The 18,650-nt window shown below is 36.8% G+C and overlaps 1 protein-coding gene across 1 annotated transcript in view; it reads left to right on the forward strand.

The window, feature by feature from the left end:
* LOC126863695 (tRNA dimethylallyltransferase) overlaps nt 1-18,650 on the forward strand; it is a 117,666-nt gene that overhangs the window by 25,694 nt on the left and 73,322 nt on the right. Inside the window, exons 3-4 of the mRNA XM_050614106.1 lie at nt 8,295-8,435; nt 9,166-9,440. Of these exons, the coding sequence (XP_050470063.1) occupies nt 8,295-8,435; nt 9,166-9,440 (416 nt within the window). The remainder of the gene's footprint in view (nt 1-8,294; nt 8,436-9,165; nt 9,441-18,650) is intronic.

The raw sequence follows: 18,650 nt of genomic DNA on the forward strand, positions 1-18,650 counted from the left end.
GACGAATACTCGAGTGCACTCTGCTTGTTTGATCGCTATGAACGTCGCTTAAAAGTCTGTGTGTGCACGCGGGCAACATTTACCCTCGGTTTCATGCGAAATAAATGTTTCATACCCTCGTTATATCGTGAGAGGTACGCGTGAAACATCTATTTATCTTGGTAAAATTATTACTCATATTCGTTCATGGAAATATTAATTTTTTGTAAACAAACATCCTTCACACAGGCAAACTACGTATCATTCACGTTCAAATCCAATTTGTTTACGGTTACAGGCCTTCAGAAAATCTAGAAAATATTTCGGACTATCTATTATCGCATTGATTATATCGTACGATCGTTCAAAATGTATTTTAGAGATCCAGCGAAATAGGAATCGATTACTGAACAAAATAATAAATTGTAACGTACCAGCGTATTTTTAACAATTGGATTTCTGCAAATAACGTCTTGTTAAATCAAATTGCTGTAATGATGAGAAAAGAAGAAACGAAAATGTATCTACGGTAAGAGACAAAATTGGGTAAAGCTTGACCGTTCGCTTCCGATAGAAACAGGATCGAGTTGCTAAATAAAGGAATCCGTTAGAGGCAAGAGACAAAGAGGGTCTCATAAAAGTTCCATCCAATTGGAAACGAACTTTCAGAATTCGTTGGTGCCTAGAAATAGTATCTAACCGATCGGTACGGCGTCTTTGAAGTCAGGCTAGTTGTGTTGGATGAATATTAAAATTTCCAAAGGGATATATCTTAACGGTATAGCGTTTGACCTAGTCATTCTAGGAAGTTGCGAATTATATCGCAACATCCTTTTACTCTACGAGGCACATCCTTTCGGATGTCCTGAATATTTCGTGATCTACATGATCAAGCATATTCCACCGACTCTCTGAGTACGCCTAAATAATTCTAACGTCGCCGCAATTGAAGTCAATCGACGTGCCGCTATGCGGCCTGCGTTTTCTACTGATTAAGTATTCCACGTGGACCCTTTCCTTTGCTGATTTATTGACCCTTCACGATCGAACTTTGGCAAGTGGCACGCCACCTTTATAAAGGATTCCCCGCCTTTTTCACAACGATCCGCACCGGGAACTTGCTTTGTTTTATGCATATTTCGCCAATGATTATATACTCGAGCATCGAATGCCCGGAAGGGTTTGAACAGGTCGCAAAAGACTCTAATTGCTCGTCAATTTCGATGTTAATGAAGGCATAAAAAATGTGAAGGTTTGAATTTGAAACTGAGAATCTGCGATTTCAAATTTAGAGTTTTTAATCTGAAATTGAAATTAAAAGATTCAAAGATTAAAAAATAAAAAAATTTGAAATCTGTGTATTTGGAAAGTTTGGAATTCAAAATTTGTAACTCGCGAAGTTTAATGTTGATAGAAGTTGGGGTATGCGTAAATTCCATTAAAATATTTCCAATGAAATGAAATTAAAATTATAGATCTACATTGATAATAATTTATTTTGCAATATCGCAGAATGTCCAAAATAGATTCAATGAACGTAAGAATTTTTGAAAAATTCATTAATTTCTCTTAAATTCTCGTTTATTCGAGTATTATTAAAAACCCTTCTTTATTTAATTTCCATGAGGGACGAAACTTTTGAAAGGTTCTACTTGTAAGCTGAAAGTGCTATTAAAACGAGGTCGCTATTTATGTTGCGAGGTATTGAAATTTTAAGCAAACGAGTTTTTCCCTTCGAATCGACGATTTACATTAAGAGCTTCTATTGACACGAGTGTCTTCGAGAGATAATGCAAATTAGTGAATACAATGTGCACGATCCGGATGTAGTACTCATGAATAATAATCTACCCTGTATTACAAACTTCCAGAACCGTGTATTTCGATTCGTTTCATCAACGAAATGTAACACTTGCATATATGATATTCTCGTCCATGGTTTCTAAATCTATCTTTCATTTGGTCATTAAGTGGGCCAATTAAAATTAATTAAAGGCACGGTTAAATGAAACTTAAGAGTCAAAGATTAGATCTATTTTATCGTTAACCTTCGTTTGATGTCGTGAAGGCTCGTGATTACTTTTAATCGCGAATAGAAAACTTCTATCTAATTTTAAATCACATCTTGTATTTTTAGTTTCGACGTATGAAATTTTTTATCGCGAACTCAGTTTCATTTTTCTCCACTATAAATTTGGAGATATCGACACAAATTATTTTTATATACAGCGCGTTAACAAACTAAAAACTATATTTTAGAATCTTCGATAAGTGCGATAAAGCGAAAAATGAGAATGCAAATATAAAAGCAAATAGTAATAAGGAACTTTATGACATAAAAATGGATAGTCGAAATCGAGTACAGAGTATAAGGAAAAGGTATCGAAGCCGTAGTTATTTTTACTATACACGAGATATTGATCCCTTTCTCCGAATATAACTTACCTTAAGAGGAGGTAATATTTTTCTTACGAATCGGATCCAATAAAAATCAAAGTGTTCGCTGTCAGATACAATTCATTCCAAAGTGCTAAAGCAGAAAAAGGTGTAGCACCAGTGTGCGCTTATCTCGTTCGTGGTCCCACGAGTGAAAGCGAAATTTGCGTTCACCGAGCTTTCTTTCGTAATTTATTCGGCCCGTGACTGATGAAAATATTAACACCCGCTTACAGAAAGATACTTTCGAAACATTTTACGTGTCTTTGAAATATCGTAAAAGAATATATTCTGAACATTTTTCCTATAAATGTTCGATAAAAGAATTAAGCTAACTAGACTGTATTTAAAACAAAGTTCTTCATGTCCTATCGTTAATCGACCAAGCTTTATCATCAAACCGTTAGACAGACTCCAAAGCATTTCACCCTCGGATCCACTCGTAATTCATTCTAATTTCACTCAAAGAGTCGAGAGCCTAGCTGAATTACGATCACCATTACCAGACGGTGCTTGAAGGCACCTCGATCTATTCGCACGCGCGCGATAGGATTCCGATCGATTACGCATCGGGTGTAATTGACCCGCGATTCGCTGGCTACTCGGATAATTGCGGCCTCGGTAACTCTCGGAGGTCTGCATAGCGATACCGGTAAATCACGCAACGGCGCGAATTTCCTCCATCGACCGCCGAGTTACATCGTCACGTTGGATTTCACTGTTTCGCTCCTAATTTGTCGATCGTTTCCTTCGCTCCTGCGTTCGTTTTCTTTCCTCTGTTTTTGCGTTTCTATCGTTCCTTTCCCCCGCTTCTGTATTCCTCCTGCTCCTTTCCTCCGCTTCTTTTCCCTCCTTCTGCACCTATTCCACTTCTTTCCTCCACCTCTATATTCGAAGCTGTCTCTTTCCGGCGTTAGACTCGCGACCTTGAGTCTGGGAAACAATCAAAGCGTTCCCGGTCAATGTCTATTTGCGGTGGCTCGAGTCGAGCTCGTCTGCAGTCGACCGTCTGGATGCGTCGTGAACTCTTCCCGAGAAGGGAATTTCCTCTCTTCACCTTCTAGAATTCCTCGGTGGGACCGATCGGGAATGATGAATGACCGAGGGCTGAATGACGTTTCGAGTCGAGACGGATTTCGACACTGGGCGTACGGTTAATTAATCATGCAGCTTCGATGGTTTTTCGCGTTATGTAACACGACCAGACCGGCAAGACACGCGAGTCTAGCAAATACGTACGCAGATCGGCTTGACTGGCTGGAATTAGGTTGCCGGTAACCTCTCCTCGTCGACGAAGACCAGTTGAGCAGCCGCTTGAAGTTTCTCATCTTTTGCATTGCTTATTTATTGGTCGGGAAAGTATTTGATTTTATTAAATACGGTTAACGTGGTTGGTATTCTAGTTAGGGGTAGGATGAATTGACTCGTATACGTAATATATATTAATATGTTATTACATTGTAGACAGATCGATTGTAATTCACGTATTTACGTATATATATATATGTTGTTGTTAACTGTTAGTGATTGTTTTCTGATTGATTTCCCGTCGAAACTGAGGAGTGAATAATTTGGTTTTAAGGTAATGAGAATTAAACGAGGTGGTTATATATTGAAGATTATTAATTTAGTTTGTTCGAGAAGTTGAGGATTACGTAAGAGGCCAATGTTCTTTCGTGTACGTTAAATATTTATATTTATTAATTTTGCAATGCAACTACTTTGCAGGGTTTTTATTCGTGTTTGCGTTTATATTAGTATACTGTGGATAATTTGTTTGAAGAAATATTCTTTCTCGTTAAGAAGTGAATTGCTAATTTAGAAATACTGTTACCGATGTTGCTGTTTGTTCAAATCTGGCATTATACATCGATGGTCTAAATGAAAAGGCAATAACGAGTTCATGGATTATTGAACGTTGTTGAGTAATTCGTGACATAAATTCGTTTATTATATTATTATATATTTCTATGTGCAAAAGAAATCTTTTATTTTATTACCATTTTTTATTAAATTTCTGTAAATCTCAATACAAATATTTTATTTTACATTCCAAAGTTATCGATTATTTTTAATAATTTATTAAACGATATTAAGAATTATCGACGAGTACACCACATTACCATTACCAACGACATATATTTTATTAAGTATAGCTGAATAACCAATAAGATTCGAAGAAACAAAGAGTAAAGAATCATTTAAAACGTCGAGATACTACAATATTGATTAGTACGAAACAGATACTAATTCCGTTAATAAAAGGGAGCGGTCGTTGCTCGATTTCTCTCCTTGAACCGTGCCGGTATCTCGTCCACGTGTTACTCCGCATCCTCTACTTTTTTTTCCGTTTGTTTTATCATTACGCCTTCCGACGAAGCAGCACGTAAGTATAAACAAACTTCCGACAGGAACATTTGCTTGTCTACGCATCAATCGGTTCTTTTTTTGAATATCAAACCGTTCCTATTATCGCTAAGAATCTCGTTCCGTATGCTTCATTTTTCTTTGCCTTCGACAAAGCTTCTTTCGTCTTTCATAATATTTTCTAGTTTACCGCTCTAAAGAATTGTTTTTCTGTTATTCCCATTCAGTATAGAAAAATTCAATGTAATATTTGGTGTAAAAAAGCGTATTAAAAATTGTAGAATCAGAGAAATGTCGATCGATTAATGTATCTATCACGTTCGCTATAAAATTTCGAGAAACCGTGTGGAATTTTTACAGTAATACAACATTTCGTTTTCAGAAAGTAACAGTTTCCTCGAACTTCATTTTTCATTCTTATCCTGTCCCACGAAATACGTTTTTTTCCTTCAATCACGAAGTTTTATTACTCGTAATGATCCACGCAACACGCTTATCTCGTGATCGCTGATTCTCGATGACGATGGAAAATAGCTCTCTCCAAGACATTTACATGTTGGATAAATATTTGAAATGATTACATGTCATCGTTACTTGCGTTTACGCCTGCAATAAATTTGATTTATGCGTGTAGTTGTCGTCGCATATAGTTACGGAAATTGTCGTTTTTCTTCTTGGCAACGCGGCGTGATCTTCAAATGGAACTTCCGTTTGCGTTACTTGCTTTGAAGAATTCTGCAGCAAGATTCGGTCCAATAAGACGTTGATGAAAAAGGTTAATGAAGGTTGAAGACATGGTTACTCAAGTTACCCAGGCACAAACCGTAACGTCGAAAACCTGTTTGTTCGGTCAGTGATAGCGTAACTTAACGGAACATCGTGGACATAAAGTATAAAATTTTTGCGTTGCAAAAATATTCAGACCATCCAACAGTATCGAAGATGTCCTTTGTGAAATCGCGTAGAAAAATTTCTTTATGTTTTTTTTACTATCAGGTCGTGGTGCATGCGACATATTTTTTCCAAGAAAACTTTAATCACACGTATGTTTTATCCAAACATAAATTCATATATACGTTTTTATATATTTTCGTATATTTATTGAGACTTTTAAAAAGAAGCGCTTCCGCAATTCCAAAATACTTGGAATGAAATTATCGCAGTTTCGTCGTCTCCACTTCTTTTTGAAATAGCTTGCCTTTTAACTTCACTTTTGAATTATTATCTAGGTAGGATACAAGATGTCTTTCAGATTCTCTAAATGCTAAATTCATGTTTCCACCAACTTTCATGCAGCATTTTACAAAGTTATATACCTTTATCGTAAATCTTCTTATCACTAAACACAATATAAATGATTTATAGCAAATTTCTTCATTCACGGTAGAATTGAAAGAATTTTTATTTGAATAGCAGACTGTTCTGCTGTGGTCGCGGAATGCAAGAAAATTTCGGAACCATTAAAGAAGAGGATAATCTCGCTATTATGCGCGTTTATTCTATCATGCTGTAATCATTGTAGCCTCAAGTCTCCGTGAACTTTGTACACGTTAGAGCTGGCTCTTAATAGTTAACTTTGAATGAAATAGAATTATCTACGTAGTAGTGCCAAGGCTACAAATACCGTTTGTGTGCTTCCTTCGAGCGACGAACCTGCTTTTCATTCTCATTGCTTTCGCGTACTTCGTGGTGGGGAAAGGTAAAAAGGAAGGAACAGGGCGAGTCGTTTCGTGTGCCGAATGAGTTGGTCAATCATCATCGAAACGCGACGAAAATGCTTCGAGTTCTCTCTAATTTCAGGTATGGCAGAGGTGTTTTTAGCGGCACGAAAGGTTGCGCGCTTTAATGGCGCGGATGGAATTTATTTCAACAGTTTCGTTAATTAACGAACGCGTCGAAACGAGCAGCGAACGCGAGTATTGTATCGTATTTTACACGGCCGTGATCGCGCGCAGAATTAAAATATCACAAACGTCCGGTATGATAAAAATCGATAATGAACCAGCACGATTGTTTCGGTACGAAAAAAAATCGCGATGGAGTACGATGAAAGCGGTGAGATTTTTTTTTGTGCGTTCACCGATGCAGGCTCGACGTAATTAACGGGGAAAAAGATTTCGCCGAAGCCTATGTTTTTAGTTGCTTTCCGTTTAATTGATACTTCATTGCTTTTTGGTTGGACAACGAGGCGAAACTCGCGTATAATCGGTCTTCCAGTTGACAAACGAATGCGATTGTAAGGGGTCGATTTCGCTTGCCGGCAATTTAAATAAACGAGAAAAACTATGAAAATGTTGGAATTTTAATCGATTAACCGGGTCATTCCTTAACCAGAATCTTTTATAATCGTGAAATTGAAAGTTAATAAAGACAAATTAATTTTTTTTAAATCGGTAATATCGGTTCTAAGGGATTTTATCGAAATCATAAATTTCTATCCTATCTATCAAAAACCGAAAGCCTTGTATTTCAATCTTCTAATCGTACAAATGTAATTCTTTCCTTAATCTTTGTTTCTTCTAGCTTCCTTAATCTTTGTTTCGATTCAAGATAAATTATGTAAACATGCAGCCATCCAAAACGTGTAAATCCATGCAGCATAAAATGTCACCGCCGTCATTAACTCATCCGAACGCTTAAAACGTTTAAACAAAAACAGATGTTGCTTTAATTGCTATAAATTCTGTGCTCATTTCAGCTTCGATTTTCTTTTTCTTGCACGGTGACGTCGAACCGTTTTCTTTTTTTTTTTTTTTTCTCGAAAACGTGAAGTCTGTAGTCGCTGAAAGATAAGAAATAATCCGTGTGTTATCCGTTTCTCACAATTTCCTTTTTATTTTAACTTCCTTGTCCAACAGTGACACTTACGTATCGTAAGAAAGAACGAAATGACCTGACAGCAGCCGGGCTTGGTAACGTTGATAACTAGCATGACACGGGCTTTGACATTTCCTGATTCGGCTTTCTACATTTCACTTATCTTCAACTTCGTTCCACGGCTGATGAAACCGAGCGTCAAGATACGATCTCCACGGTTTCGACGTTTCGATTCGCGTGACACGTTCAATACGATCGAACCACGAGTTCCAGGAATTTTAAGGATCTTTATTCAACATCGATGCGAACAATTTTCGGAGAATTTGATGAATAGATAGGTTCGATTCTGCACAGGAAATTTACTGTGGCATGTTCAAGTTAAATATTTCTAAAATTCTAAAATTAAATCCAACGAAGATAGTACTATGATAGGTTGTATTCTATCGTTTCATCCTTTAGCTGCCGAAATTACGTATGCACGTTGCTTCCTTAACTGTCGACTATTTTAATCGGTATTTAGTTTTTGATAATATTTCTTATTCGAGAAAAGTATTACTAAATTTGCTATTACTAAATATTCAAGAAAGATAATTTGTAAGTATAAATGAATTCTTTCAGAGAAATATCCAAAGTATAGGATCTCTATTATTTCCATGAAATTTCTACTGATACAAGGTCTCTGTATTAATTTACAGGTGTACAAAGGTCTCAACATTATCACCGCGAAAGTAACAGAAGAGGAAAAGAAAATGGTGCCGCATCACATGCTGGATATTCTAGATCCCCTGAAACATAACTACACGGTGGTACAATTCAGGGACATGGCTATACCCATTGTAATTTTTCCTTTTTTCCATCGCGTTAGTTTTTTCTCTATCAATCGCGATACCTATTAAAAATTTCCCAAAACTACATGCAGTGTCAGTGATCCATATATCAAATAGCATATCCACGAAAACTCGTTGCACGGAAATTTAACGTTTCCAACATTCGCTAAAACACAAACGATCTGCCGAACTGCGACAGCTTAGCAACTTTCGAAATACGCGTCGTTCCTCAAAAACCAGAAACTAAGAATAAAAAAAAAAAAGCGAGAGGAGGAAAAAAACCGTCTGTGGAATGCGATATCGCTCGAATACCATCGTCGTCTGGCGATCGTGCGTAATAATTAATAAGCAGCGCTTAAAAATGTCGACGCCGCGTTACGAATCTCTCGAACTATGTTCCTGTATTTACATTTACACTTTCCGCGGGATTAATATTCCCGCCAGCATTTTCACACGCCTCTTGGTAGTTTCGCGAAATCGGTTCGCTCCCCTTTTGTCTCCAACCCTCTTCAACGCCTAGTCCATCCAACGTTGAAACGTGCATCACGTTTTTTTTTTTTTTTCAAAACGAGAACGCTTCGAAAAATGGAAATATTTGGACGAAGCCGAACGATATCACGAGGAGGGCCATGATATAGCTGTAATATGCCACGGTCCCTCTGGTACCGATATTCGATCCATGTTGCACACCAGCTTTTAGCCTTCTTCGAACATTACTCTTCTTCTTTGGCCGATCTAGATCAACGATCTGCACGCGAGACAGAAGCTACCGATCATCGTCGGTGGGACCAACTATTACATAGAGTCTATACTTTGGGAAGTTCTAATAGATAAGATAGAGATCGAGAAAGATGATCAATTGGGCGAAAAGAATGTGTCATGTTCGAAGAAGATGAAGATAGAATTGGATCGGTCGACCACGAAAAGCAACGAGGAACTCTACGAGGAGCTGGTCCAAGTTGATCCGGAAATGGCCAAGCGATTTCACTCGAACAATAGGAGAAAGATCATTCGGTGAGTAGTTTAATACATTTACTACACTGTGTAAAATTATTAGATCTAGTTAGTACTAAAGTGTTAATTTATTGTATCGATCGAATAGATAAAAGCGTAATGTAAGCTGTTCGGAAGCTACGTTGATCAATTTCATAAATTGAAAAGTAGGGGAAAGTGATGATGTTATAAAAACTGTTTTCTAAATGAATTGTTTGATCGTAAGAATCAACAGATTATCGTGTTAGGAATTTCAATTTTTCAGTATTTAACCACGTTTCATTCACTTTTATTTATGTAATTAACTTTTCGCCGTTATCATACATTTAAGAAATATTTCTGTCGAAAACTAGCGTCGTGTGTTCGAATCGTCTTCATCGTCCTACTTTATGAACCTGTTAAAATTTCACGTTTATCGAGTAATCGGTTAAACGTTTATCAAAATAATCTCCCTTTTCGATATCTGCTAGAGAAACTAATTCACAAAATTTGTTTCATCTTGCAAATATATCACGTTCGACCAAAACAACTTACTTTTTGTTAACTATTTTACATGTAATTTTGTGTCCGAATTTTGTTACCATGATCTAATGGAACAAATTTCAGTTCAATATAAATGTCTTTAAATTCTACTTCACACCTGAATTAACTTCAAATTTCAATCATCTTCGCTTCAGTACTCTTTACAGAATTATAAAGAACGAAAAAGAAAGAAGAAACACGTCGGTTCGGTTCTTTAGTACGTTACAGCCTTACGAAACGTGTCCTCGTCCGCATAATCTCTCGCTAAAGAGATATTTATTTTTTCTCGTGTTGAAATGGCCTTTGTCGGTCTTGATACATGTCACATTCCATATCTAATAGAGTACTTTAATTTCATCGATTGAATTCCTGCCTGATAATCATTCGAAATCCACAAGACTTTAAATATCTCGCAAATAATTTAACCAAATATTTGGCCTATTGACATCAATTAGCTTATCGAATCATATTGATTTTCGTATAATTAATTAATCATCGTATTAAACTGTGTCAAGATTTTCATGAAATTAAAGGAAATTATTTTCATTTAAACAGTATACAAATCGTTCAATGTGGAATGTAACCAATCTTGTTATTTTCCAAAAATTATATCTTTTTACCGATCTCCCACTCGTAATTTAACTTTTATTAAATGCTGGCGTTTTATCATACAGGAATCTTGATTGCAAACACGTTATCTAGCCAGATTAGAATTGAATTTTCTCTACAATGTTTTTTCGAAACACGGTCGATAGAATTCTCATTTATGTAGTCCCGATTTTTAACTCACTCGTCGATTGTTCCAGAATGAACCGGTTGCGCTAGCCTTGATAAAGATAAGCAAGGTCTGTGAACGGATTAATTTCGAGCACTATTATCCCTCCAATTGAATAACCGATCGTTCTGACCATGTAACATCGTGTGCTCTTAGTTAACCCTCATGCCACGGAATCAATAGTTTATTAAATGTACTTTTCCATGTAATTCATAGAGTTGGCACTTTGATATATTTTGTTGGCGATAAGTGGTATTTGTCATCGTTTAGATAACAGATGTTTAAGTAAAAAGGAATAGAGATCTGTATATAGAATTCGTTGATAGATAACCGTAATAGAAAAATGTACCTACCGTATCAACTAATAAATAAACTACGGGTGTTTGTATATTTCCAGGAAATTTAAAAGTGCAGAAATGAGAATAATATATCTGAAACGAAGTACTGATTATAATACTTTTATAATATTATCACGTGAACTTCTATTAATAACAGAAGAAATATACAATTAATTAATAATAACAGAAGAAAATATAGATCAACAAGGTAACAAAGCAATCGACTTGTGTCACTGTTAGATAACCTAGTTGCACGATAAACGGTATCACGAAATCGTCTTACGGTGCTACGATTTCGATCGAACAGATTTTATACCTTATCGAGTCCACGTGTGGTATCCAAACGGTCGGTCGATAAATCGATGTCCCGCTAAATGCTGGAATCGTAAATAAAAGTCGCTACTTAACCAGGCCGAGAGAATCAGTGGGTAACGAGCGTGGATCTAAAGCTGCATCCTCACTGAAACAACAGCGGGAAACTTTCTATCGTTAGTTATCGCGATACAATATGTCCTGTACTGTAATATACTATAACTCTGATTACGTCGCTTCGCTACGAACAAAATATTCATTTTAAAAATTGATATTTGTCGAGTACTGCTTGAAATATGCAGCATCGAACAAGAAGCATAAAGTTGCTGGCAGTTGTTTCAGTGAGGACGCAGCTTAAAGGCTTCACGCGATCGGATAACGATTCGTGACATCTGATAACGATCGCCGGCTACGAGGATGTTCGGTCGTATATAAATCGTGGCGGGGAATTTCGAGGGAAAAGACGGAATTTCAGGCCGGTTCGTTTGGCTGTTCCTCTCTCGCGGAACGATATCGTAATTCAGGCCACGACGCTCGTTCTGTTTATCACGCGACGAATCCCGTGATAAATTACGGTAATTATGTTTTCTTAGTCTCGGAGAGATGCAAATTACCTGTGCGCGACTGCCGGCCCGGCCGTGTAATTGCGTGAAACCTTTAGTCGCGAATTGCTTGCCAAGGTTGCGGCGTCTCTCGAACCGGCTCTATTGAAAACGACGCTTTCAGCGATTGATTTTCGATGCTTGTCTCGTTTGTACGTTCCGTTGCCGATAAATCCAGCGCGCATAACTCGCCAGAACGAACCGTTCAAAGCAATTCGATTTGCGAATTTCTGAATAGTCTGCTACTTGCGTTTAGTAGCTACGACCTACAGCATCTTCCATTGTGTTCGTTTTGTTTGATATACCACGTGTTGTGTGTAACTAATGTTAAGTTTTGCCATATAACAATTATTTTATTCTAACGTATTGTAATCCACTGATTCCTGTAACTTAGGTTATATTATCGATGTAATTATGGGAAATTTTGTTCATTTCTGTGTGTCTATATCCTATGCAATAGATCCTAGCCTGTGTAGGTGTAAGACATTTCTCTTTCTCATTTTTAGAAATTGTTTTATATGTTGTTTTTTAAAGAACGGTAAAATAGTTTTCACTCTATAGTAGTGTGTGTGTGTGTGTTTTTTTATTGCATTATAAATAAAATTTGATTTCTAGATTATATCTGTTCGAGTGAACAAGAAAGAAGCACATGTATTTCATATTCTGGCCTTTCGATCAGACGTTATATAATTTTCTGTCCTACTTTTCGCGTTACTTAATTCGATGTATTTGTACATTCGCCGGTACATCTTCCTTATCGAGAAATGCTTATCGTTGAATATTGGAGGAAATTTTCGATACACCGTGTAACTAATCAGACTGCGACGGTTTATGCAAATTTCTAGTTTTATGAATACGAGCAAAGAAGAAGAATCTTAACTGAAAGTTTGTTTCATTTATTAAATATTTCTTTACTGCTACTTTACTAAATATTACTAATAATTACTTTACTTTCGATATTTTATATATTTTCTATGCTTTCTGTAGATTTTTTTACCTTTAAATTTCCCCATAAATACACTGCAAACATTCAAAAGTAAATTTATACCTAAAGAAATCTCCTGCTCTTTTTTGAATGTAAAAAGGAGATTAAGGTGCAAATTCTTACCCTTATCGTTTCGTCTGCAATGCTTTCTCAGTCGTGCAGAATTAAAAGCGGTTCTTGTTGCTAATTTGTCATTCGACACACTAGTCACCCTTTCGCAAATTGCGTGGTTAATTATGGTAATTGCGTTTCCTTCGGTCGATGTCGATGGAAATTATTCTCGTGGTTGGACGGTTTCCTTGGCGATACGCGATACAGATGCTATCTTACAAACGAGCTGCGACCCGTTTAAAATTGTAATAATAACGATAATAATAATCTGTCTCTCCTCCATTATCTTTTGGTCAGACTATGTTTTAATTAAGCGTGCTCATAAGCGAACAGAATGAGCATCGGTTTCGCGGTCGCAGGCGTAGCCGCAGACAGATCGTATGCACGCATTATGCAAAAAGGGCTCTGTCTCCCGTAAAATTGACTTTCGAATTCGTCCTGGCTCGAGAGTTGCGGTTTTTGATACCGTTCGCACGCGTTACACAATAATCGCGAATATCGGAAAGAAATGGACACAAATCGAGAAAACCGGACCAAGTATCAGGCATATTATTTTTAGCGGGAAAGTTTTTTGAAAGTGGTTGATCTTGTTTTAAAACGGGATTTGTATGGTCGTCGTATGTAAAAAGTAATTTAATCGGTCAAATTATTCGAAAAACATGTTATTTTCAAAGATTGATTTGGCAAACAATATACATAGACTCGCGCAAGTATACGAACATTTGTAAACACCTTTGATGAATATATTGCGTGCGTTATACGAAATTTCCACAAATTTTATTAGCATTGCTATGAGGCTCTACTAACATTATTATTAGTTATCGTTGAGTGTTTGTTAAGTCAGGTTCATGCCACGACCAAGAACAGTCGCTACTTTTCAAGATTAGAATTTTAGCGCTACGATCGTTTGTCTGCTAGCGCTCAGATGGCATGTGAGTAATTTTACGGATTTGCAAAATCCATGTATTTTTAACTTTTTCGCGGTACTTTTCCATAATAGCTCGATAGCCGAGACCTTGCCATAAACCATGGAGTTACCAAACGATCATTCGACGACCGACTTAACGGTTCTCGCGACATGATTCGTAGCCTCTCGAAAATTCCACAGGGGTATGCACATTTCACCATCTCTACGCACACTCCCACATAGCACAGAGTCCAGGTACCGCTTTCAAAGACACAACGTGGAATGGAAGGAAGGATACGAGTTATTAAAAATGTTTAAACAGCGTATTTTTGGAATAATTGCGATCATATTTCAAAAAAGTCAAGCTAAATCTCTATATCTTTGTACATCGCTTCGTGTAAGTATCGTGACGACAACGTCGTTATCTCTGCACATATTACATACACATACGCCCAACAGTTTTGTGCGTAAATACATTCAAAAATCACAATCAATCACCCGTAATCAATTTACCTTCTCCGCTCATACATCGCGAGAGCGAACACGATTGGTTACGCCCCTTGATCGAAATGAGACCTTTCGCTCCATTTTACAGTTACATTGAAAAAGTGTGAAACAAAGCTGAAACAAAATATATATAGAAAGAGAAAGAGAGTAATTACAAAAATATTGAAATTTTTCATTTATCGATATTTTCAAAATTCATCACTCGTAAGAAATTCAGAGTCGTGTAGACTTCATAACAGTCGAGTGGAATATTGGACTGCAAATAAGTATCAATTTCAATTTTTACACACTTTTCTTCATTATTTTACTTCTGCGCGATATAATTTCTCTGACGTCTTTTTGAATACCGATTGACATAAAATTCCTCTTCGATACGTGTGCACACGTAGCATCATTGGTCTCCAGGGTTTTAAATTTCGAAACTAACTTTCGTTCCATCGTCCTGGTATGTTCTGAAAAAAAGCTCTCCTACAGAAAGTTAAGGGATCCCTTTATATCGAGTAACTACTAAAAAATTGCAAGGTTTTATCTCGCACAATTTCAGAGATGCAAGTTTATAGAAACATGGCCGACACACCCTGAAAGTAAGAAGGAAAGGAAAGGAAAGTCGAGTTGATTCCACCTGCTCTTCTTTCCTCTGCTATCATCTGAGATATTAAGAGCGGTAGAAGCGTATTCGCGCGATGGCCAGCTGTCAGCCTGCGTAATAACTTTCCCAGGTTATAAATTTGTAGGCTCAAAGAAGATCGCATCTTAACTGAAGATACCCTCGCGTATTTGCGTGAAACTCTTGCGGAAAAGGAAGAAGTCCCTTTGAATTGTTTAAACTGTTTAATTCGACACTGGTCAAGAATGACGCGAAATTGCTGGCGTTATTAGAGGTTGCCACGCGATGGTCTGCATAAGCAGATCTTGATTATTGTAATTAAATAACATTTAATTAATATCGTTAAATATCGAGCATTCATTTCGATTGCAAAATTCTAATTTAATTCGTAGATTGAAATCTATGGTTTTCCTCGGTTGTTCTTATTTAGTTTCCAGTAATTTTGATTCAGATTATAAACATTATCCAAACATTATGGAACTCACTCGATGATTTCAACTGAGCCGCTAATAATTCATTAAAGTAGCTTATGCGACTATCAGTTAATTAAAAAAATTCTTCGAAACGAATGTTTGCAACAAAATAAATCAAAATTCAGCAAATAGATGTAGATCAGATCTATTTCCCTCTAAAAGCAATAAGATTGAAATATGGTAGGTCCATTTACGAGTCTTATCTCGCGTGATAAATCATTCACTTCAAATAACATGTCGTTTGCAAAAATTGTTCTTCTGCATAGATAGCTCAGTCAGATTATTCAAATTGGAGAAAGGAAAATAAAAATCACGGCAACGTAGTGGCACGGCCGAGGCTGTTCGATTTTTATCGCGACGCAAGAGAACCTCGACTGTACGAAATGATCGGCAATGGCCAATTAGGGCAGGGCGAGTACATTTCTAGGCAACTGCTACACTTTCACAATATGATCACTGGCAGCTGCCAGCTAGATCTTCTCTGCCGGAAGGTCTATGGAAATGTTTCGTTTTCCTTGGTGAAAAGATGTGACTCGTTTCATAGAACGCTTCGAGCTCAGGTCAGGCCAAGGACCAGGTGTCGAATTTTCCTTTGTGCTCGGCTTCTGTTCGACCAAGAAATATATTATGCTGTCGTAGATTGTCCGCAGCTGGTCGGGATTGTTTCTTTAATCGTCGTTTTTGAAAAATTTTCGGTGAAGCCTATCTAACGAAAAAAAGGCGAAACTTTTTGTTGAAATATACAGAAGTCTTGTCCAAGAACTCTCTTTGAGGGAAAGTCACTCTTTATCTCCCTTTTGAGGAACTTAACGTATCAAAATTTAGTTCCTCTGCCTTTGTACATTTTTTGTTACATTATTGGTCTCTTCCTGTACTTTTACTATTCACAATAGAAGATTCATATGAATAAAAGGACGACAATTGTATACATTGTGATATCCAGTAAGATCTGAAAAGTCTTTCTGCTCGTTAAAATGCAAACAAGATGATTCTATCTACGTGAAAGACGCGCATTTTTCTAACGAGCTCAACGAAAGTTGAAACATAGTGTTGATGTTTCACGAAATTATTCTTTGTATCAAATTTTTCGAACGTAATAGGACGTTATTTCAGAAGGTTAGCATTATTGTTCCACGAAACAACGTATCCTCGCCGATCTTTTTTCCGTGTCCGATCATTATCATGCGGCGAGCGTTTGGGTAGCTTGCAAGACGATTTAAAGTCGTTAGCTTCTTGTTTAATCATACCGCATCTTTCGGCGCATTTTGTTTTATGAACTGAACGAAGGGAGCAAAAAGCGAGGAAGGTAGACCGTTATGGAGCTATTTTTTCCACGGCGAAAGCTGATACATTTTTTAATCCGCCAGCCGACTCGGGTGGTTGCTTCTTAGCAAGTGGTAACATTAGCAATATTGTAGAATTCTTAAGAAGCGTGCTCAAAACCGAATCGCTAAAGTACAGAGAAAATGCACGAGCGTAAATTTTAATTTCTGCTCGATATATACATGTACATATTTGATTATGTTGTGAATTCTTTATTTTGTTATTTTAATGTCTGGCGGCAAATATGATCTAGAAATGTAAGTATTTATAGTATTTGAATGGAGATAATTAATTTTCAATGTTTGAACTTTATTATAGATTTCTTATTCTTGGTACAATAGAACTCTATTTATATGAACTTCATTAATTTATTACTAAATTCATTAATTTGAATCTCAGCTACAATATATACGAACGTAAAATAATAGATAGTAGGAATAATTGATAACCTTCTATTATATCGACTCTGGTTCTGAATTGAATTTCAATTTTAATTTTGGAACTTCAATCTTTATTTTCGTTTTCAAACGAATCATTTTACCCACATATTTGCTGTCTGAATTACTTTATCATATACAGGGTGGTTGGTAACTGGTGGTACAAGCGGAAAGGGGGTGATTCTACGCGAAAAAAGAAGTCGAAAATATAGAATAAAAATTTTTTTTTAATTTATTTTTTTTTTTTAAATTTCTCCACCAAGATAGCGATCTACAGTGAGATCCGTTATAACGTACCGCACGCGTACCGAGCGAAAATTCAAAGTCGATTTTCTCGAAAACAAAGCCTCAAACAGAAAATTTTTATTCTATATTTTCGACTTCTTTTTTCGCATAGAATCACCCCCTTTCCGCTTGTACCGCCAGTTACCAACCACCCTGTATATCGGTACTTAATGGTTATTTAAATCGGTATTGTTAAGAGACGACGTATCTTCTCCTCTGCACGATTATCAATTTACACGCATACTCGTGCTATCGATAAAGATATGTCATCGGGTGTTTTCGACCTGCGTAGTTTGAGTCGTGACATCTGAGCATTGATCGAACAATCATGTACTTAATCGTGTCTTTCTTGTCGTACCAAACACATATTGTGTCCGGTCAGGGACGAATTGGGACTGAAATTTTTACCGGAAGATTACCGACATGACTGACTCTCCATTTTTAGTTCATTAATTAAATTCTACATCGAGCGATCCCAATATGAAATTGTCCGGCAAACATGTTTTCTCATTATTTTTGCGACAATTAAAAAGAATTTACAACTGTAATTTTATACATATCGTTTTTTGTATAAAAATTAAATTCTACGCTCCCTTCCCCCCTCAAATCCCTTTCGGCCCACCGGAAATTTTCTTAAAGTCACGATGGTCAGTTCGTCCCTGTGTGGGGTACGCATCGGAAACAAAGGTGCTTCCGGTTTTTCCTTTCCGGTCTTGGTTCGCAAAAGGGACACTTGTTTCGATCGGAAACTTTCTACGACTTCGGTCAGTCCTTTTTGTCGTTAATTTTACTTACAAATCTTCAAAATAATCGAAATCATATAGAAATTTACTCGGGCATACTAACACAATACTTAACGATCTTCTAGACGGTTTTACTGCCGAAACAATAAGTCTAGCGATTGTCTAAAAATGTATTTGGTCTCGTTGTATATCGTTCACGTACTTACACGTGTATGTATGATTGTACATAAGCCACGTGGAGCGATAGGGCCGTGTTACGATTTCCTGGCGCCCGATGGGTACTTTCTTCCGGAAACGACACGTT

Source organism: Bombus huntii, chromosome 3 (genome assembly GCF_024542735.1).
Source record: "Bombus huntii isolate Logan2020A chromosome 3, iyBomHunt1.1, whole genome shotgun sequence".
NCBI lineage: Eukaryota > Metazoa > Arthropoda > Insecta > Hymenoptera > Apidae > Bombus > Bombus huntii.